This window comes from Bombyx mori, chromosome 1, assembly GCF_030269925.1.
Source record: "Bombyx mori chromosome 1, ASM3026992v2".
Lineage (NCBI taxonomy): Eukaryota > Metazoa > Arthropoda > Insecta > Lepidoptera > Bombycidae > Bombyx > Bombyx mori.
The window spans coordinates 17,549,125-17,572,141 of NC_085107.1; the positions used below are offsets into that span (position 1 = coordinate 17,549,125).

General features: G+C 33.6%; 3 protein-coding genes across 4 annotated transcripts in view; all 3 read left to right on the forward strand.

Annotated features, from left to right (window-relative positions):
* Positions 1-509: 509 nt before the first annotated feature.
* LOC101738771 (uncharacterized) lies at positions 510-3,589 on the forward strand. The gene is made up of 5 exons (XM_004933130.3): positions 510-684; positions 1,965-2,180; positions 2,450-2,585; positions 2,962-3,089; positions 3,359-3,589. Exons 1-5 carry the CDS (start codon positions 677-679, stop codon positions 3,492-3,494), a joined length of 624 nt encoding a protein of 207 aa, XP_004933187.1. The 5' UTR covers positions 510-676; the 3' UTR covers positions 3,495-3,589.
* Positions 3,590-4,135: 546 nt separating this feature from the next.
* LOC101738910 (uncharacterized) lies at positions 4,136-7,339 on the forward strand. The gene is made up of 3 exons (XM_004933131.5): positions 4,136-4,296; positions 4,366-4,567; positions 7,070-7,339. The coding sequence occupies exons 1-3, from the start codon at positions 4,259-4,261 to the stop codon at positions 7,313-7,315; spliced, it is 486 nt and encodes a 161-aa protein (XP_004933188.3). The 5' UTR covers positions 4,136-4,258; the 3' UTR covers positions 7,316-7,339.
* A 364-nt stretch (positions 7,340-7,703) lies between these two features.
* The window catches only part of LOC101739053 (F-box/WD repeat-containing protein 7), a 31,750-nt gene continuing 16,436 nt past the window's right edge, over positions 7,704-23,017 (forward strand). The window contains exons 1-6 of one of the 2 annotated variants that reach the window (XM_012696326.4): positions 7,707-7,861; positions 8,313-8,448; positions 12,228-12,270; positions 12,356-13,099; positions 16,665-16,754; positions 18,032-18,079. In XM_012696326.4, the coding sequence (XP_012551780.2) occupies positions 8,441-8,448; positions 12,228-12,270; positions 12,356-13,099; positions 16,665-16,754; positions 18,032-18,079 (933 nt within the window). In that variant the 5' untranslated portion in view covers positions 7,707-7,861; positions 8,313-8,440. Of the gene's footprint in view, positions 7,862-8,312; positions 8,449-12,227; positions 12,271-12,355; positions 13,100-16,664; positions 16,755-18,031; positions 18,080-23,017 lie in introns of both variants that reach the window. The other variant, XM_004933132.5, reaches the window with a different exon arrangement.

Here is a 23,017-nt window from a genome sequence, read left to right on the forward strand (position 1 = left end):
AGGACATTCTGAACCGACCCTAAATGAGCTCAGGTAAGGGTAAGAAAACTAAGGAAACCAGAAACTCAAATTCGTTTAAATATATTTAAGCACGTGGATGTGTTATGTGGTGGAACACTAAAATAGTAAAAACAAACTCATAATTTTCTTACATTCAGAAGGTTTTTATTTCGCTAAATAAATTTAAAATCTAGTATTATGGTCATTGCGAATCAAGATAGTATGTAATTCAAATTTTTTATTCGTAGGGAATTAATGAATCTCGTCCTCATGTTTACACTGAACGAATTGTTAAAAGATCATTGACAGCGTGAAATTGAATCCTTTAACATAATCAAAGTTCAAACAATTTTGCGTCTAAAATATTATTTTTATGTCCATTGCTGGCCTAGATTATCAAAGCAGCATTTCTTTTAATTTATTCTTATATGTGATTTTTCAAGTTTAAAACTCTTCTGTGTTAAACTTTATTAACTTAAATCATGGCCGAAACGGTTGACAAAAATTAAGATAATTCGACGTCAAGTCAACCTGTCGAATATCGCTGAAAAATGACATGAAATTTTTCGTGCAAAATTTAAATAAATTAAAACAAACAAAAAAATGATAGAAACATAAGCAAAACAATTTAAACACTTTCAACGTGTTTTTTGGGGACTCGTTTCAATTCTGCAAGATGACAAGGTATGCTCGTTATCATGATTGGCCCAGATTAGTCTAGTGCTGAGAAAGGTTCCGTACGCATAAGTATTAACCCACTGAGTTTTTGCCGGAGCTTCTCAGTGAGTTGCGATTTCGATCCGGTAGTAAATTCAGCGAAGCAATGCTGTTGCTAGGGCCAGTGTTAGCAAATTCTCTCAGGTTTAGCCCGTGAGCTCACTTACCAGTCCGTGAGTAACTAGATTAGCCCGTTAGAATGCCAGCGATTAGGTAAAAAAATATATATTTCTCTTAAATAAAAAAAAACGTTATAATTTCCAATATCGAGATTTTATTCTTAAATTTTAGAATACATGTTTATTACTTTATTGCTTTTTAATACGCTGCAGTCACCTTTATAGTTAACAACCTTCAAAGAATAAAACATAATAATTAATATCCGTCTTCTTCCTGCCTACATCTGTGAAGGAAGCTAGTTCTTATGAGCTCGGACGGCCACCACTTTTTTTTTTTGTTTATATCCCGAAATGCGTTCAGGCTGGAAGACATGAGACAAAAATCTAGAATTCGGTTTCATGTCTCTAATATGTTGTCTATTGGATCCAGTTACAAAGGCCACTAAATACCAATTGCCAATCTACAACTACTGGAGAAAAATCTGATTTATTGAATGTGTGCATAGGCTATTCTTTTATGACTTGAAGAATAGAGTAGAGGAATAATAAAGATGGTATATATAATAATACTAGCCGTACTCGCCCGCTTCGCTGGGCATTTAAAATTAACATTATTATTTATTGTTATTATTATTAGGGAGTCCAACACTCATATAAATATTAGCCTATCCATTAAGTACATGTATTCTCATACATGGATACCAAGTTTCAAGTCAATCGGATGCATGGTTCAATAGTTATAACGGAACATCCGTAAAAACCACTGTAGATTTATATATAGTATAGATAATAATATAGAACATAGTATTTATATTATATTATGTAAACGGTATATATCTGTTTATTATATGTATATATTTTCTATAATAATGTATTGTATATGGTACACCGCAACATACCTGCTATATTTTTTATATTTTACAGAATTTCTGTAAATTAAACGGTTGTCTGGAAGAGATCGCTTTTAGCGATAAGACCGCCTATTGTACATGTGTGCTTTTTGACTTTTTTTTTTTAATGTAAATAGTGTTGGCGTGCAATAAAGTGTATTCTCTCTCTCTCTCTAGTCTTTGAATTACGAATAAAAATTTAAAGATTAAATCATAACGTTTCAAAAATAACATTCAGCTGCTGCACTTGCGAGGGCCACCATAGCGGTGCTAAGTCGAGTCTGCCGCTGGTCTGCCTGGTTCCTCGCGATGGAGCATCTTCGGAAGCCAGGACAAAGCCCCGGCCTGCATCAGCTGGGCCCACAACTCAAAATGATTTCCAGTTGCTCGACGAGGAGTACATCAGGAAAAACTTTAAGTTGCCACAGAGGGCGTTGTATTTGGACCCGTATAGGTAGGTGGATATTCAACCTCGAAATTAAAATAATTCATTACTAAAATGTGTCCATACTAAAATTTAATATACTAGATTTTTTTTAAAAGTATTATCAATTTATAATTTTATGCAGTTATTATTCCCATGTATAGCAAAAAACCCAGTACAGTACCTACCTTAAAACCAGTGGTTTAATTTAAAATTAATATTATCTTGTATGTGTAATGTTTGTATCATTTACAAAAAAAAATTACGTAAATGATATATTAATTAATGACTCATTGCAGACGTCCCCTTATAACCTTTCCGATGACACAAGAAGACTGTAAGCATTTCAACTTAGCCAGAAAGTATAAGATTAACCAACAAATATTGGACGGTTACTTGGATCCCGGAGAATCAATATCTGCGCCGAGCGTTTTCGTTAGTTGTTTTAAATTATTTGATCAAAGTATTTAACAAATTAGGTATTTTTTTGATTTTGCAAACTGGGCTTTGTGTGAAACACCAGATATATTGATGAACCGATTTGGGAGTGATGGATCAACACCCAACTCATTCCCGCCGTTCACTATTTAGTAGAAAAGCTGATCTTTTTAGGCATATCCTAATTACTATATTATTAGTTACCTTTATTGCTTACTTTATTGGTATAGGGGATTGTTCAATGCCTACAACAGCTTCTCACACAACACGCAACCTAGACCATAATTGGTTACCTGTTCATTCACCCAATTAAAACTTTCCTCATTTTAGTGTCGAAATTTTTTAATCAATTCAAGTAATTTCCGCTTTTCAGCCATATATGAAAACGAAGGCAGAAAAGCAAAGCGAAGCTGATGATGATGAAGAAATAATATACATATTACAGCTTCCTGATTATGTATACAAATGTCCTTTGCATAGTCAAACCATCAGAACGCCACGGTACCCATATTTCTTTCAACATCTTGTATATCGCCAGGTTATTTTGTTACTAGCGCCATCTGTTTTCTTTTATTGTATATGGGTTAAAACCCATGCTTCGTGGCAAGTCCTAAACTCGGCGTAGTTTTTAATACTGGCAACAGATGTCACTACACAGCAAATCATTTCAAGATTTTTTATGAAAAACTCAAAACATTTCTATTATAAACATCTATTTATTGTTTAAATTGTTATTTATGATAATTTAGTTTTTTATATTGTGATTAAAGGTTCATTTGGCATTCTTGTAAGAAATCAAAGAAGGAAAAAGGCGGCGAGTTGAAACGAGGCGGAGGACCGTTGAATAAACCAAAACCTTGGCTACTCAGCAGACATACAGACTTTGACTTGTTATCACAATGGTGATTTATGTTTTTATTTAAATATACCAAAAAGTTATAAGAATAATAGTTTACATAAACAACGAGTACAAGGAATTCCGCAATAAAAATATTACAGAAGTTTATTTAGTTTCATTACCTCTATAAGCTTTATTGGTTTGGACAACCAAAAAAAACATGAGTTGGAGCTTTTGAATCATAAGTTTCTATTATGACTATTTGAGGGTTCCTTTCTTTAGAATTTATACATACTGAGTTTACTGCAAAGAAATTGTCTAGGGATAGATTCACGGTACTACTGAGCCGAATACTGAAACTTATTTTTCTATTTCGATTTCTATTGCTTCTAGGAAGAACTCGAATGTTAACGAGTCCTTCAATCGTAGCTCTGGTTACATTTCGGTTAATTAATTCGTTTAGGTGTATCAGGTAGGAATGTATGATTTGTTTTAGTAAACAGTTTACAAACAAGTTTCGTCAAGATTTGCGATAAGCTGTTTATTTTATAAATTTTTATGAAGTAATATTGTGAATTTCACACAATGCACATAATATTTATCCTTAGAGTAAACATTAAAGCAAAATCCTATCAATATATTGTTTATAATAATGACCCCCTTATCAATTTATTCGCTAAATTTACCAACGAACTTTAAATAATAAGGTCGTATACATTAACATCTTTCATGTATTGCATGAATAATATTTGACGTCTTTCATATGAACAACGTTTGGAATTAAAATAATAAAATTTTCTGTTTGTGCAGATTCATTGAACGTAACATAAAAATGACTGACAAAAATCTTATTGCAAAACTTGCTAGTGTGTGAGTATGTCGTTTGAGCGCTTAGGGAAAAAAAACAACTTCTCCAAATTATATAATTTAATTTCTTAGGCCTTTGGAGAAGCCCGGCTTCGACGCTCTCAATATGACCGCTCCGTTTATGGTACAAATGAACCCGGACGGTAAATGGAATAGTTGTAAACCAGAAAACTTAGACGAAGAACGCTTAAAAGCAGTCGTACAATATTTAGTGAAATCGAAAGCAGTAGCTGCAGCTCATAGTTATTGTACACAATGCACTTCCGGGAATCAGGTACGTATAGATACTATAGGAATGTTACATACTCCACAAAGCTTCATTTGGCTTAAAAATAAATCAAAGTATTATTCTGTTGATATCAACTGGCCAGGATTCGAGATTTATTTGTAATATTCGTTTTTAAGTTTTTCGGTAAGTTCGGTTTTAAGTTTCTTTTTTACCAAGATTATTGCCTTCGTCAATTCGCACATTCCTTACCACTTATAGTTGTAGATGTAGGTATATTTTCTCTTACTGGTGTTCGTAATAGCTCTATTCACACCATGGCGCTAAGTAGCACAAAAGAAGAACTCGGATCTACATTACTAGCAGCAGCTACCAGAGCCCCTAGTTGTTGACGTGCATATGCCAGCGATCCGTGATGCGTTGCTGATTGATTGTTCCACAGACCCACTGAGTTTCTCGCCGGATCTTCTCAGTGGGTCGCGTTTCCGACCCGGTGGTAGATTCAGCGAACCACTGCTTGTGCCAGGGTAGAAGTTAGCACAGTCTCTCAGGTTAAGTCGCGTGAGTTCACCTATCCGTCCACGCGTGGTTGGAATAGCTCCTTATGCCCCCCACACACGTCTCGCCTTGTCGCGGCGGTGGGGCTTAAGCGTGCACCCGACACCGTGGAGCAGCGTTGTCTGCACAGGGGTACCGCGAACTAAGTAGACTGCACACCGTGTTCCCTTTTCCCACCTTTGCTGGACAAAGGGTGCGTGAAGGGGGAGAGGGCCCCCTTTTGGAGCCCTCTTGGGTGCTAGGTTTTGTCCCCGGCGGCTCTCTGGCTGCTAAAGGGAAAGGCCCTCCAGAGGGAAGTGCCGGTACGCCGGCGTGGCCACAGCGTGGTCAGACGTGTGGGTCTGTCAGTAACGGTAGACCCCACGTGTATGAGAAGTGAACCGGAGGGCACTCCCTTCCGGTCGCTGGTTGCCATGTCCCCGGTTGCCTTTTGGCGGCTACAGGGCAAGGCTCTCCATAGGGGGGTACCGGTTTACCGGCGTGGCTTCGCAGAAGCATACCGTAATCCCTACAGAGTAGGGGACGAGGGCCGCTGATTAGCAGGGACCGCCGGGATGGGAACCTCTATAAAAAATGCCCTAATCCTAAGCTTGTGACGTGCCCGATGATGGGATGAGTGGCTGGAGGGAGTCCAGTCGTGAGGACCGTCCCAGGGGACCGACCCCTGGTTAAATAACAAAGGAACAAAACAAATGATGGCACACTTAACCAAAAATAATTACGTTATTTCAGTTAAAATTTTTATTAAACGGTGCAATTTGCTCTTCATTCCGTCACAATTTTCGTTGATAAAGTTGTTATAAAGGTCTTCGTCAGTGACTTTGTAACCATAGTCCTCCGTTGCTCCATAAGATAGCTAATGTTATCTTTTCTTGTGTAAAATACTTTTAAAAGGATCTTCGATTAAAAGAAAATTCAGACCTAGATTTATTGGCTTGCGGCTATGCAGATATTGATATTGACGAAAGTATCCTCCAGTAATCTATCAGTTTACCACCGATCGGAAGATTTTCAATATATTTCATATTGCCATTAGAGTATTGTGGAATCAATATTGGTAAAAGCGATATATTTTTCTTGCATCGTTGTCTTGTAACCATTTAAGAAGAGTTTAATGGATTCACATTTTTATCTTTCTAGTACCCCTAGAGCATCAATGAAATAGCATTTTGGTTTACGATTGGAATCATTTACAAGCCTGAAAAATGGCATTTTCGTTTTTTTTTTTGCCTCTATGTTGATACGTGTTGCTCTTCCAAGACATAAAGAGATGGCGCTATACGATGCTGTTAGCACGACAATAGTCCATCGAAAGCGGCTCTGACGATTTGGAGTAATATTTTACGGTCCCAATTTTATTAATTATCTTACTTTTATCTAAATATGCAACTTAAAAGTAAGCTAAATGGGTAACGTTATTTTGTAAAGCCATTTCGTAGGTAAACTTGAAAGATAATTAATTAAAGTAACGTCCAAACAATAAGTGCATTAGATATTTACAAGATGGCGCTGTTAAAGTTTTGCCTAGGATGGGCTTTTTTCAGGGATGTGGCCAATATAAATTAAATGAAAACTCAACCTATCTTAAATAAAAACTTGATCCACAACGTAAAGCTGTATCTGGGATACATGAATATATTTTTACATTTTTTTAATTTAATTTTTTCCCGTCCTGGCAGACGAAACGTCCCAACTGATGGCAAGTAGTTACCTTCGCTCATGGACGTCAGCAATGCCAGGGGCAGAGCCAAGCCGCTGCCTACCGCCTAATACTCTCTACAAGCCTCGTTGGAAAAAGGACATTTAAGTATTTTAGAATTGCTTTATTCAAGACATTGGATCGATAAATGTCCTTGTATAAAGGTTGTGAAAAAAGTGAAACATTACTTTTTCGAACTGTTTTCAATATAATTTGTTACTAGTATTAAAAATACACTATTAGTTAATTATATTACTTATATTAATATATTATATTTAATGATACAATTCCAGAAAAATGATTCGAAATCAAATTACGTACCAGTCATCATGATGCCAATATACCCAGCAGACCAATGTCCATTTGATATGGATTGTGAAATAAAAAAAATGAAAGATTCTGAAATTAAGACTGTTAAAAAAGCAAAAAAATTAAAAGAGGTCAAGGATTCAGAAAAAAACAATGAAAGTAAGAAGACGAAAAAACATGGTTTTGTATTGCAAAGGCTTACGGATTTCGATTTACTGTCACAGTGGTGAAAAGAGATAAATCATTATTTTCCACTGACTGAGTTTTTTTTGCAGTGTTCCTTGTTGTTTCTGGTATTTAAAAATCTTAATATTATTACACGTTTATTGTTCGGGGGTTTTTTAATTATACAACGAACTTAGTGGTTCATATATTATTCGTCTACCTAACATAATAAAGCTAAAAGGAAATATTTCTGTAAGGTATGATTGAAATTATTACAGATTTTTATAAAGATAGTCACTAGTAAACTCAGGAAACAATAAAAATATTATCTGGTTGGCTTTGCCCTAATTAATGCTGACTGTTACCATAGACAATGTGAGCCAATGACTATACCAGCTGTTCTTAGGCTGTATATTATCAGTACCTTTGCTATACCCTTCCCATTCTCGTTAAAAAAGTACAAGTTGTCGTACTCGATGGTCACCACGGTGTTTGAAGTCGATGGAATAAATGCACATTGCTATTTTTTATTCGATTACAATTAAAATAATGTACAAAAATATGACTAACCAATGATATTATCACAAAAATAACTGCAAAATAAAAGCCAGGTGAGTGGTTTTAGTGTGCATACGCGTAATAGGGTACGTCAAAGCAATTAGCCCTCTCCTAGATCTCGTACGACTTTTATGTTTTCACGTCTATCCCAGGCGGAGTTGATTTTTCCAGGATGCGTCTCTGTGCATTCTTCTATCACTTGTACATATAGGTGAACAGTTGAGAGCCTGGTCCATAGTTAACATTATGCAAAGGTCAGATAATTTCGCCATAAATGTATGAATTCTCCCGTTAATTTTTTTTCATTAGGCGATCGTGCATGTGTATTCTTGTGCTGTGACAAAAAAGTTTGTTTCGGTGGCGAGTTTTGCCGTAAATTTTTTTGAATTAGGAAGAGGAGGCATACTTCGTAGCTACGCACTTCCTGCATGGACGATTGTTTAATCACGTATGCGCGGTGTTACAGTCTACACCTAGGATTTGCGTTGTTTCTTTTGTCGCTAGTCTTCGGGAGTGTAGTGGAGAAGCTGCCCAGGCTGTAGTCCAGAATCCTGGGAGCAATTGTAAACATGTTGCAGCCTTGATTATGACATTGGTATCAACTAGTGTGCAATAAACACTTGTTCAACACAATGGCCTTGTAAGTGTTCTCACTGTTCCTTATCTAATTGTCTAGGCTTATTCTGTTATGTTGGTCTGTAAATATTTAATTTATTGTTTTATAGATAACTAATAGTCTTTTCTATTCTTAATCATTCATTTTCACATGATACATGGAGGCTCCCTTTGGATAGTTATGGCTTCATTTAAGGTTATATGTTTCCATTGCTTTTATTGGTTGTGTTGGTTGTTGCATTTAGATAGCTCTGCTCTGCCAACAAATTTTCATAAATAATATATTTCAACAGTAAATTTGTAATATTATAGGAAAACATTAAACATAAAATAAACAATCATTTTATCATCTTAATGACCATACCTACATCGTGAACAATTATCGTTAATGGGCAACTAAACAACAACAACACAATCTTATTAAGAAATTTCTGCTATCAGTTTTGCTTGCTATAGCGAATGTTTTAAGAAATAAAACTGTTCTTTAGTTTTACCTAAGCTTCTACAACTATGTCAGCTGAAGAATGAAAAGCATAAAAAACACAAAAATATATGTTGGCTTTGAGTATAAACATGAATCTCATGAATTGGTTAAAGTTATAAAATCTGCTGTTTATCAATAATATAAAAATCAATTGCCACATGTGCGACCAAGTATCACTCTAAAACTGTTTCACCAAATCGGCTGATTTACTTTTTGTTTTGTTTGTAAGGGTAAGGTTTCTATGATAACTGTAATAAAGTTGAAATCTTACAATCTAGTGACAATTAAAATTCTGTATTGGTTGTTCCAAAGTTTTATTAGACATTAAATAAAGAATTGCAAATTAGAAAATGACAAAAAATTCGAAATTTTAATGTGCCTATATTATGGGAATGAGTATGGGAACATTGTTAGATAACACAAGTATTTTGATCATCGAGTATTTCTTGTTTGCAGCATAAGATGGCCATGATCACCATGCTTTTACCATTATATGTTTTTTAATACATAAAAATATGGTTGGTGGCTTTGAGCCAATCGGCCTACATACATGAATTAAAATATATATTAACTATAGTCATTATTGTTAGGTCTTCAGTTATTTATGATCTTTAGTTTAATGTGTTAAATATACTGAGAAATAAATAGTCCTGCTATTCATCTATTTTATTTTGTGAGTGTTTTAAAATGTGCTCAATGTTAATTGCATGTATTTGATATTATTACAAATATTTATGACATTATACATCAGTTGATTACATTTAGATCATAAATCATTTAGATAAAAAAAAGGAATGTAATTAAGCACAAAGGTTATTTAAAATCAAAGCTTGAGTTAACATAATGAAAAACACAGGAATTAAGAAAGTCACAAGACCAATTTTAACACTTCCAAAACTTTCCAAAGTTTAAACCGTATAAAAGATATATGCATATCAAGAATCTAATTCAAATGTTGTTAATGTTAATAAAATCCAAATTTATCATTTTACTTTATTCAAGCCATAGATACAAATGGTGGTAATATCTTAAAGTACCATTTAAACTGTACAATTAAAAAAAATGAAAGCTATAACTGACCAATCTTCAATAAAAACATTTTTTTTATATTTCTGCATATAATATTAAACTAAAATAAAATTAAAAGGTAAGGTAGCTGAGATGTCACATGGCTCAAGTATGCAAAAAAATAACATGTTCTTGCAATCAAGAAGAATTGTGTAAAACGAGAATACTGCAATATATTCTTAGGCAAATCAAGTACTGCAAAGATGTACATTAAAGCTTGCATCAGGTACCATGTCATGGGGAACGTACCTAGGCTGCATCAGTGCAACATTTTGACTCTAAGATAGAGACGATGTTCCATTATCATATATTTTTATAGCACACAAATATTATAAAGACAAAAAATACAAAGGGTAAAATTGGGTCAGCCACATCACGGCATGCCGATTCAAAAGACGCGCGCGTATTCTACCCTTGAGACCTATATTTATTGTGGCCTTTGGTTCGTACTAGTTGTTAGCTGAAGTCGCAACACGTATAAGTACTATAGATGCATCTAGCTTGCATCTAGATTCGACCCCTCGCTCCAATCGATACAGCCTACCGCGCGCATTTGCCGGGGTTTACAGTGCAACAGGCTAGTAGTTCATAGCTTCACGGCGCCCCGTTCATTATACAGATTAAGTTACGTTAGCAAATTTCATTAGTAAAAGAGCGAACGTTACTTGGTTAACACATTTTGAAGTCAAAACCGCGAGGCGCCAATTTCGCTGATTGCCGGTTATATTTGTACTAATTTCATCATCATTTTAATCAATAATGCTGTTTTTCAATATCAACCGTAAATACAATTTACAGAGAGTGAAAATGCACCAACCAACTCCTCATCACATGTATGTAACTTAATAACAATTCATTAATTAATGTTACTTTTTATATTACTAGTGATTGCTTTCTGATATATATTTTTTCTTTCGAAAATCCATGTTTTCCGTAATAATATTATTTGTTGTATGCCCATTTCAACACGTGCCATGAAAAAAAAAAATTATAGCGACCGATTGCATTGCATGCCTGATATGACCCTTTCATTACAAGTAATTGTATGATTGCCATATTTAGAAGTTTTTACAAATAAAATTTTGTTAGACTAGGTAACTTGTTAGGTAGTTTCCTAAAAAACTAAAAAATAATCTGACATGCACTTTAAACTAATTACAAGATTTCTAAATGAAAGCGATATAAAAAGAACCTTAAAATTGCCTGACTTTGCTGTATGTTGAAATTTATTACAGGCTGAAATAACATATTGTACTCATTGCAGAGCAGATATATTTTTTTTGCGATCAGTTTTGCCAGTGATGTAGTAATTCTTTAAAAACTGTAAAATATTGAGCATATTTAAAAAAAAAGGGATCCAACTCAACGAACAGGGAACAATTGATATATTTTACAATTGTTCAGCATCTAAAACAGTGCTGAAACTAGAATATTATATTCTATATTCTAGAAATCAGGAAAATAAGTTCTCCTCAATGTAAGATTAGTGCTGTTCAACGAGTTCTACTTTTTTCTATAAAAGTCTCATTGATTGAAATTCTTTTCTCTTTCTTCATTGATGTGTCGGTCATTGAAATGCAGGAATATATTTCAATTTATGGAGAAATTATATGTAAGCAAGACATGTTTACGTCCTTACAACTAAATACGAAATGTATTTGTTATCTAATTACCCATAAAGTCGAGATCATTATTTATAATTCACCCTCCTTGGAGTGATATCTCAATCCGTTCAAGGACACCAACACAGGAAAGGACTACCAATTTCCCTAAACACAAAATATTTATTTCTATATACACAAATTTAATCAGCCTATTGGTAGAAATCATATTTGCATTTGAAACAGAGTAACAGTAAATAATAATGTTTATTAGCTTTTTAGTATTTGCGAAAGACATTCTAAGATTAATCTTGTAATGTTGTGAAACATTAAATATGTACATACATTATTTTCGATGTTACTAGATTTCTTTTTTGAATAGAACATAATTATATAGTTGATTTGTATTTATTCGTAGTTAACAGAACACTAAAACTAATTTTCATAGCTTTTTAGCTAGTGCACTATATTGGTCGGATCACAATCCATTTTTGTTTTCTTTAATTAATTATTTCTTTGGTTGCAAATAGAAATATTCCTCTTTATGATTTGTTATCATTTATATATAAATACAGTTGCTGTTTAATCATATCAAAAAATTATTTACAGACATTGTAACATGAGTTTAATGTATTATTTTACTGTGTACAGGAGACCAGCTAATGCACCAGTAAATTCTTCAGCTTATAGAAGAGTAAGTGAAAATATATATTATTTTTGATTACCCAGTAATATGCAAAATGCCATTGTCAAATAAAACGTAAAACTTTGTTCCATAGTACACGCCCTCTATGATGGAATCATCATGTTCCCACACTTCCTGTAATATATACGACGGAGCTAATAGAGTCTTCGAAATAAATGAACGTAAGACTGATGGCGCTGCCAGCGTTGTTGACAAAGGCGGTCACTCGCGGAGCACTGGGCGACAACAGATAGATGACATCGAAAGAGAAGACTTCGACGAGGAGAATAGGATCATAAATCAGTGCTCTAGCATGATAGTGGACGGAAAGCTGGCGGCTGCCTCCCACTACTCTGGAAACTTATCGAGTGCCAACTCGAGTTTAGCGTCCAGTTCCGAGACAATATCGACTTTATCAAACATTATCACTAACTACAGTCTTCCAGGATGTAGCAAAGACTGCGAAGATAGTAATACTACTATAAAGAATATGATAAGTAGGAAATGTGACGATCCACAGACTGACGAAAACAATCCCGATTTTATGCAGAAATTGTTGATCAGTGGAGTGCAAGATAATGTGGATTTTCCCAAAGGGAAGATGTATAAAGTAGATCAGGAGGGTTACTGTGAAAACGACGGTGAAGGCTGTGATATAGAGAGGGTGGGAGGTCCAGCGGGAAGGACTAGTTCAAACGCTTCGAGCATTGGCAGTGCCAGTTCGGATAGCACGAAGGATTTTAACGTACCGTCTACCTCAAATGCTGAAAGACTGCTCGGAATCGAGGATAGGAGCCTGGAGGACAGAAGAAATGACCCGATACACTCTAAAGCATCGGTAAGCCATATAAATATTAAGGGTTAAAATATGAAATTGCCGATTTGTACTGAAAATTTAAAATTCGTTTTTTTTTTTTCATTGAACGTATTTATTTTATCAAAATATCTACCATTATTATCTATACATTGTTATTCACTTGTGTGCGTGGTCTTCCACGTGGTTCGTTCTTCAAATCATAATTTGCATCACGAAAGCGTTTAAACCAAAATTGCACGGTGCGTTCATTAGCAGTAGCAGTCAGTCCCCTCTCCAAACGCAATTGATATTGCGAGCTATTTCCTTAGTTCCGCGTCGGAGCTCGTATTCAAAAATCACTCGAATTTTCGAAGTATGTATCTTTCTCGTCTAAGCTGAATAAAAAAAAGAAACTAAAAGTCGATAGTCAAATGTTGCACATTTTTTAAAAGAAGAACCTCATAGGTACCATTTGAAAAAAGTTTCACTCAAAAATCTCAAACCATGAAGGTTCTATGTTAATTCGTAGTACCTATTACAATAGAACGGTAATTTCATACTTTAACCCCTATTACCCACACAAACTGAAAACGTAAATCAATAAGCAAATTGAATCTAAATAACCATTTTCTTTCTTTCATATGCTATGTGTACTTTTTGGGGCAAATTAGTCATAATAGTCAAAATGTCGAAATGCCCCAAAAAGTGTTTTGACAACGAATCATGTTTTTTGATTACGATTCGAATTATGTGGTTTGCTTAAAAATAAAATTATGCTGACTTTTCTTATAAGTATTCAATATTCCAATTATAATTAAATATTGCAGTCATCACAGAAGTGCATTAACGCAACTAAAATATGTGAACTTTATTTACATAGTTGATCAATCGCTTGTATGATATATGACTTAAATAATATATGTGCTAGTGATAATAGCAGACAGATTCAGTATAATCGCAGAAAATGTCCTTGCAATTGTATTAATAAAATAAAGTACATTTTGTGTAGACTAAATGAAAATAATAAAAGCTAGGTTTCGTATTTTATTAAAATTAGTAGACATGCTCTCGTATTATTAAGATTAACTATACTTGAGACCTTAGAACTTATATCTCAAGGTGGGTGGCGCATTTACGTCGTAGATGTCTCTGGGCTCCAGTAACTACTTAAGACCAGGTGGGCTATGAGTTCTTCCACCATCTAGCAATAAAAAAAAAAGATTCCTAAAATAAAATTTAAATCAGTGTTTGCGTGTGGAAATAGCGTGTGGACATAGATTAAATTATGATTATGAATGCTTCATAACGCATGGATGCCGCACGCATTTACATAGTCTCATTTTACTCTGCCCCGATGCTGTTGCTTTTATCGCCTATTCAAATTACTTAATATTCACCGGGTCCATAATTTACAAATCGACTTTTCGCATTAAAAGTGCACATTTTCCAAAAATATTCGAAATTGAGTTAACATGCGGAATCATTTGGTATCACAGTATAATTCTCATAAATACTGTCAAAAGAGCGTAGTTGAGTTTTTTTAGTTTACCTATGTTTTGACGACTATTAGCAAAATTAATACATAATTTTATCTTACTTTAAAAGACAGATAATGTAACTGGTAAAAAATAATCAATAAACGTTGCAAAAGATGATTAACATTAAAAATATCACATGTTCAACCTTTAAAATACTCTCCTGTAAAATTAGTAAGTTTTGAGATTATACAGTGTTTTAATGCGAGAAGACGAAATAATGTTTTTAATATAAAAATAAAGTTAATCACATCTAATGCGATCGGCGTCTGTAAACATTTTATAGGTAAACAAACAACAGCGGTTGTCCGTGAGGTGTACGTAAACGTTGCTAGTACAATCATTTCGACAGGAAAATCCCGTATGTAATAATAATGGTTGAAATAATAAGTAACAGCAAATAATTGGCGAGTCGACGGGAAGCCAAATAAAATCTGAGTTTCGAAAAGTGGGTCAGGTAAAAGGGAAACAAACAATTTAGCTTAAATGTTTTCACCGGTACAACACTATTGTTTAAACCCTTCTTTGGACTTTGAACATAATTATGAGGTGATTAAAAGCTTTTTAATATGAAAAACTTTCGTCATTGTTTTCATTTATACAGTATAAAATCGATCGACACTTAGTTCGTATATTATATAATACGTATATTATTAGTATTTCGACATTATATATTGAGCCTAATATTGAACGACGATTTTGTAATGTAGTTTTATGTAACAATATAAAATTTCGATGCTTACAAATCTCCTAGAAGACGTTTTCTATTAATAATATGTAGTAGTTAAGACAGAACTAATTACTTTTACTAAGTTAACGGTACCTTATTTATTGTATTGTGATCAGAAATACAAGCGGTTGCCAACTTGGCTGAAATTGAAAATTTCGTTAAAATATTCCATTGAATTCATGCATAGTTCCATAAATAGTTACACACTAGAAAGCTTGTAAGATTCCGATCGCGATCGATCGCGTTAGTATGTCAAATGGCAGGTAAAGGGCGTGATGCAATTTGTGATGAAATTTGTACATCTTTAAGCAAGCACTTAAGTACTACTTTATTTATTGTTTTTTATTATTATTGAGGTATTACTAGTGGCCTTGAGTACTCCGAAACGGTTTGCGTTGGATTGTATTTTTTTTTTTCGATTAATGGTGATGAACGATTATTAGACCTCATGCTGTAAATCCCGCTATCCATGTTGAACCACGAGGTAATGTAATGGCTTAATGGCGATCCGACCTTTTAAAATCGAAATGTATTACCGTTTCAAGGTAGAAACAGGCATGGTGGTGGTACCTACCGGTGCGGGCTCACAAGACCCCCCACCATCGGTGATGAGATAGCTTATCGATAATAATAATTCGTTCGCTTAAGTCCTTCACTCTAGTCCACCCGAATCTGGGCTCGTTGCAATTGAAAAATATCGATGCATTTTGAACTGAATGTCGATTTTAGGTGCTATCGATAATAATAATTCGCTTAAGTCCTTCACTGGTCCACCCGACTCTGGGCTTGTTGCAATTGAGAAATATCGATGCATCTTGAACTGAATGTCGATTTTAGCGAAATGAGTTTTCTCGTCTGCTTCTCCGCTAGTTGATAGCTCCGCCCGGTCTATTGTGCTCGATCGACAATTTAAAACGTTTGTAAGTACATTCTGAATGACCAGGAAGCATCTCGTTTATCACCGCTCTTCGTGTGCAGGGATAATTTGCCTCTTGTATCAAATTATTTCCGACGAATTATAACTTGATTTTGAATTATTGTGACGTCACAGGTTTTGATCTTATCGATTTAATAAAAAAGTTCTTGTTCTTATCGATTTAATAAAAAAGAGCGATTTGAGACAAAAGAGTACATTTAAAAATAGAGCGGTTACTTAGAAAAAGAAAATTAATATACTCACTTAAGTGAATGGCTCGTTCAACAATGTTAAATAAACGTGATCGGTAACGTGATCGGTTTTCATAATCGATGCTTGAATCGGTAATAATCGGTAATTTGTTTTGGCGGATGCATTACTGAAAACATTAAATAACGAACATTAACTAGTACGTGTTGTTTGCAGCAATATTTGTTGCGTTTCTGCGATGGCACCGATGATTCTGATGAAGAAGGAACTGAAGAGTCTTGGTGTACTTGTCTTTCGTCGCACGAGGTATGTACTTACTAATAAATAGTTATAATAATACGTATTAAATTATATTACAGCTAATATTTCTATTTTTGTGCGTTTGAATAGTGTATTTGATTAGAACTACTGGCCCCGCAGTAGTCGAAACTCGACTATAATTAATTAAAATTACAAGCTTTAACATTATTATGGTTCTATTGTCAAAGACTATTCAAAGACTATACTTCTTGCATTAGACGCCTTCAGCTCTAATACTAGGACCAGGCTTAGGGATCCCGGTAACCCGTGCAACCTAACCAGCTGCACGCTGAGTTTCTCGCCGGATCTTCTCAGCGGGTCGCGATTCCGATCCGGTAGTAGATTCATTCGCGAAGCAGCTGCTCTTGAGTTGTTAGGTCTCCTTCGTAGGCGCTCGGGCAGCTGTTAGCAAATTCTACCCCTCCTGGCTGAGGCCAGAGCCTTTGCTATAGCACTATACGAGTATACAAATAATATTAAAGATAAACAATATTAGAGCAATGACAAAAGTTTGACAATAAACAAAGAGTATGTATATTATTATGTAAGAGTATATTATTATGTGTGTGTGTCAAATACAAGATAGTGTGTGTAATGTATTTTTTATTGATTTAATGTATTATTAATGCATAATTAAAAAAAATATCACCCAAAAGAGTGAATTCAATAATATATTCATTTTTTCTATGTATGTTAAATATTATTGTGTGTAGATCTTGTTCAGTTATGTGAACCTATAAAAAAATAGTTTCGTATATTTTTGTGTTGGAAAATATTCGTCTTGTTTTTCAAAAAGTGCGAGCATTCTTTTTTGTTCAGTATCCATTGATGGGTTTTTGTTCACAAAAACGTTTTATTATAAGTACCAAAAAAATAATAATGTCAATAGTAAAATAAGACAACAAACAATTTTAAAACAAATATAAATCTTGATTTTTCAATGATTATGGTCGAGTTTCGATCATTGGGTGATCACTAGTAAATTATAATTGCCCTAAGGCATTACAGTACTTACGCTCGTACTTATGTTATTATAAGGGATTTTATATTTAATTTATATTTAATTTATTTTTGATATTTATATGATATTTAATTTACTTACTTAAGGGAACAAATCATTTTTGGATGGATTTATATAATAATGTTTGAAAGACAAAAAAATATTTGTTGTTTTTATTGGTATTTCTTAGTAAAAGCTTGCGTATTGTGTAGGTATGTTTTGTTATTGAAACTAATTCAATCATTTCGTTTTTATTTCAAGATAAATCATTCATTTGTTACAGGATGACGACGACGAAGACGAACCTGAACAAGAATCGGACAGGCTTTGGGTGAGTAGAATTTAAAATAAAATCCGTACTCTAAGGTTCAGGTAAAACAGTCCGCGCCTGGTTACATTTCGCGTTAACACGTCCATTTTTTGAAGCGACCCGACGCCTATTGTACGTTGATTCGTTGGTCGTCGTTGTATTGACACAAACCTTTGAACTGTTGACACCTGTAACAAACTATCACACCATGTAACAAACTATCACACCATGTAACAAACTAACCTGTAACAGTCGAACAAAATATGCGAACGTCTAGATTACAAAGAAACAAATTATGCACATACACAGAAGTCTATATATCAACAATCAGGGTATGTACAGACTTAACCTTATTATTAACACGAAGCCCTCTTAAGATAAAACGTTGTTTATTGGTTACTTATTAACATTATAATTATTGACATAATATAACGTGTGCAAAGATTGTAAATAATAATAAGCGTGCTAAAAGCGAGCATGTTTCCAAACAAATAGTATTGAAAATTAAAACGAAATTAAGACATTGATTTTATAAAGCTGTATTTGTGTAAGGGTGTCTTCGAAGCGCGTCTAAACAAGTTAACATTTTATAAACGTTTGTATAAGCATGATGCGATTTTAATGTATTATTCAGATAATTCAAGTCCGTGTCACTAAATATGTTTCCAACGTTAACTAACAAAAAAAAAATTTTTTTTCGATTATAATTTTTATTCGGCACAGTGTCAAGAAAATACAATTTAAATATATGTAACGAACATACGATATTAATGTTAGAAGTATTTTTTTTTCTTTTTTTTTTTTTCTCTTTCAAATGCGCAGACTCGAACTGTAGCTTTCCTCCGCCTTTGAGTTTGTTCCCATCGTTTGGGCCGTCCAGTCGGGACTTTAAAAGGTGCCACTGCGCCAATCTCTAATCGTGTCGGTACTCGGTGATTCTACGCGACGTCACTTCGTATACATTGCATGAACGGAAACTGTGTTTGAATTTCGTGCATTCATTTAAATCGTATACGTCAAACTTTTTCCTCGCGGATAATTTTTGATTATTCTTCCGTGTTTGAAATTCTCTATTTAAATTGTAAGCATTTTTTGCTTTTTGTTTTCGCTCGTTTATACATTATATTTTACGTTGGTTTGCGTATCGTTTTAATTTTATATATGCCGTTAAGAATATCTTTTGTTGAGCGAAAAAGTTCCTTGTTTGTGTAAAGGTTATCATTGTGATAACAGTTATTTTTAATACTTTTCGTTTGTTTAATTTAGTTTCCTCATTGTTTTAAAGTCAGTATTTTCGAAGGCATGGTAAGTAGTCATCCTTTTCAATCTTTCTTACCAAATTTACTTCAAATGTTTGCCGTGAGTTATGAAAATAAATTCAAAATGGTTTATTTAATTGGTAGTTGTCTCTCAAAATAATTGTATAGTTAGTAACTCGATAGTACATAACATTAATTCATTTTTAATGCGCTTCGTACTAAACGATCCATTAATTTACCACACAAAATAATAATAGGATGTCAATGTCACTGCTTGATCTCAACTAGATGATATATCCCAGTATTTGCTTAGCAGCAGAACAGTTTTAAAAGGAACATAAATCAGTTGAAGATACTTGCGAGAGTCGCAGAAAATACAAATATGCTTACTATATAAACATCCACAGATATATCTCAGTAAATACATATATATACAATAATACACAACGAATGTATGAAGCGAAAATATTGACTTTCGTTGGTTGTTTTCAGACACACTAATATAAATTACATTATCATAATTGACAATGTTGCACTGAATAATTATTGCTAATTGAAATAATTATGCACACATTAAAAATGTCTTAAGGAGATAATACTTACGCTCGTCTCGTATCGTAGTAGTAAAAGATTGCAGTTAATTTTATTTGTTTTATTATTTTTTATAGTAACGCACTTATTAACGAAAGAAGTCATTGATTCATTCATGTCAAACACGAGAGTAAATGTGTGTAACTTTACAAGTATATATATGTCGTAGGGATGTACCGTATATATTGTACAAGTTTCTTTAACTTTTACGCGGTAACGGCACATTCTATTGGCTTATATAATAGCATTGAGTAGGAAAAAAGGGATTGTTTAATGTGTTTAAAAAACAGTGTTTGGTGGTAGCGACAAATGGAAGATCTTCCACTGAACGAGTGTCGCCTGTAGATTTACCGTCCAAATGCCGTAGTTCAGAGCCTCTGTATAATATAGTATTCGAAGTATAACTGGAAAATGTCATTAGCGCGATTTAGGCCCCGCTTAATCATCCCCCCTCTACGATAGGTACTATTAGAAAACCTTTGTAAATAAAATTTATGTAGATGGCGGCAGATGAGTTCAGTGTATGCCTTGAGACACCGCTTTGAGACATGAATTTGAAGTGACTCGAACTACGGACTGCTGACCATAGGTTCCCTTCAAATATTTTATTTTTAATACGCTTTTATTAACTTCTGAAACGTATGTATGGTAGTATGTAACGGAATCTTTGAACATGATTTTGACCACCTTCAAAACGTCGGATTAACTCGAAATTTGGTATACTTATTAAGGACCGATGACAATTCAATATTAAAAAAATATATATTTAAAAATTGAAATTCAACTAAAAAATGAAAAATATAATAATAAAAATATTTAAAAAAAACAAAAAAAAACGCTATTATGGAAAATCCCACTAAAAAATAGAAAATAAATCTTAATAAATTTGAATTAAAAATAGTTGAATTATAACTACTGATACCGTGCACCCCACGCTTTTTTACAATAAAACCTTTCTTACACTATTTTTAATTCAAATTTATTAAATTTAAAGTAAATATGATTATAAATATAAAAAAATATGATTTGAAATTTATCAGTTGATTAAGGCAGTTGAAATTTAACACAGTTTCCGTTCAAATCTTTTCGTTCGTACGCGATCTAGACGAAAATGGAAAAAGCGCCGAAAATAGAAAAAAAACCGACGGAAAATACTACTAACTTCCAGAAATTAGTAAGTTGTTATCACTAAAAACATTCATTCTCACAACAACATAGTTCATTTTCATAGATAAATAAATATATTCTGTAAATTGTGGTGTCATTTTATATTTAAAAAAAATGTATATTGCAAGGAATACATACAAGCTACGTGCGACAAACATTTATAAAATTGATTACACATTAATAATGTCGCAAATACGTTGCCAGTCGCATTCGAACTACGTGATAAAAGGTTAATTTTTCGAATTTGTGTAATGCGACGTGTGATCAGGAACATCAGAAATTAAATATAACATCAATTATAATTAAAGTGTAAACAAGTCTTCTCGAGTTCGTGTTGAAAACGTAACACGTTTATTAAAACTAATTCACACAAAAACATATCAAAGTTACGCTTGATACGCGAGACTGAATGTGAATAAAAAAAAAATATACTACAAAATTTTAATTGGTGGTTGGGGGGTTATCTGTCGTCTGGGAGAGCTTATCGTTAGCACGAGGCCCCCGGAACAGCGGATCGACGGATTTAAACATTGTTAGCGCTTTCTGTGCGGAACGAAACGCAAATGTCAATTTTGAAACATGTTTTTCCAACTTTAGACGGTAGTTGAGCGTTAATTTCGAACTATTTAAACGGCTATAATTAAATACAGATTTGATTGTAATACACGAAAGCGGTACACGAAAAAGTTTCTTATCGGAATGTTAATAACGAAAAATTTAATTTTGAATTTGTATCTATAACGTTTTGTACACGCGGAAGCATTAGATAATTATTATAAATGATGAACAGTAGTCGTCGTAGTAACTAACGTCGGCAATGTCATAAAAATAATTATGAATAAGTCGATTGTGGCGAGTTTATATGTGAAATGTATAGTGTCGAACGGGATTACATTTGCGTTATAAGGAATTCAGTGCTCAGTTGCTTGCGGTTGGAAACGTATTTGCAGTGCTGTTGGCATTTATAATGGAAGAACAGAGGGTTATTGTTTTTATTATTTTTTGATTTTATATTTTAGTGACCCCCGTAATAACGGGAGGATGATCCGTGCGTGCTCCACGTGTCTCCGGAATAAAACGTTTTCGAAGCTCTCAATGTTTTAAGGAATTAATGTGCGGAAGGTCACGTAATTGGTCGGGAATTCGTAGCCAGCTTCAATACGTGATCAACCTTATTGTTTATTTATTATAAGATCGATTGAATTATCATCAATCTCAATAATATATCGTCGGCTCTACGTGAGCAGTTCTCTATCGTCGTTTTGCATGTCATCCGCTTCCGATTTTACTAATTGCATACAAACTTAGTCTCGTCCCGTGTTTTTGTTAAAATAGTCTTATTTTCTGTCCTCGATTGTGTCCCTGAGCATCTACGGATGGCATCTTATGAAAAAATCAAATCGTTCCACTGTTTCTATCATCTTTTATTTATATCTATTAAAATATGTACGAACGTGATATGCCTTATATATATATTTTTAGAATACACGTGTCCTCCGATTGTAAAAAGTTATGTGTGACCCGACATCGTATTGCATACGTTTGTTTAAATGTTTTTTTTTTAAAAAAATTTTTGTCTACCCGTTTTGATATTTTAAATATCGATTCGTAATGAGAGAGAAAAATATGGAATATCATATGTAGAAAATAAATAATTTTTAATGTTGACGATTTGACTGCATCCTTAGTAACTCGTTGATTTGTTTAATTGAAATAATAAAATATAATTCTATACCTAAAAAAAAATCATGAAGGAAAAAAACGTACGCATTTTTGTTTGTATTTTTTTACATAGATTTGAATTATAATAAATATTTCATCAATAAACTGAATATATTATAATGTGGTTGTATAGTTTTTTTCTTCGATGTTCGTATCGTATTAACATACGGCTGTTGTAACGCTGAAATTGTTTTCCACTTTGTCATCGGATACAGCGGTC

Excerpts from the sequence above, each read along its gene's own strand:
- LOC101738771 (XM_004933130.3), top strand. Across the intron at positions 2,181-2,449 it reads TTGTATTTGGACCCGTATAG|ACGTCCCCTTATAACCTTTC; the intron begins GTAGGTGGATAT and ends GACTCATTGCAG. Across the intron at positions 3,090-3,358 it reads CAAACCATCAGAACGCCACG|GTTCATTTGGCATTCTTGTA; the intron begins GTACCCATATTT and ends TTGTGATTAAAG.
- LOC101738910 (XM_004933131.5), top strand. The coding sequence starts at position 4,259 with ATGACTGACAAAAATCTTATTGCAAAACTTGCTAGTGT. Across the intron at positions 4,297-4,365 it reads ATTGCAAAACTTGCTAGTGT|GCCTTTGGAGAAGCCCGGCT; the intron begins GTGAGTATGTCG and ends TTAATTTCTTAG. Across the intron at positions 4,568-7,069 it reads AATGCACTTCCGGGAATCAG|AAAAATGATTCGAAATCAAA; the intron begins GTACGTATAGAT and ends ATACAATTCCAG.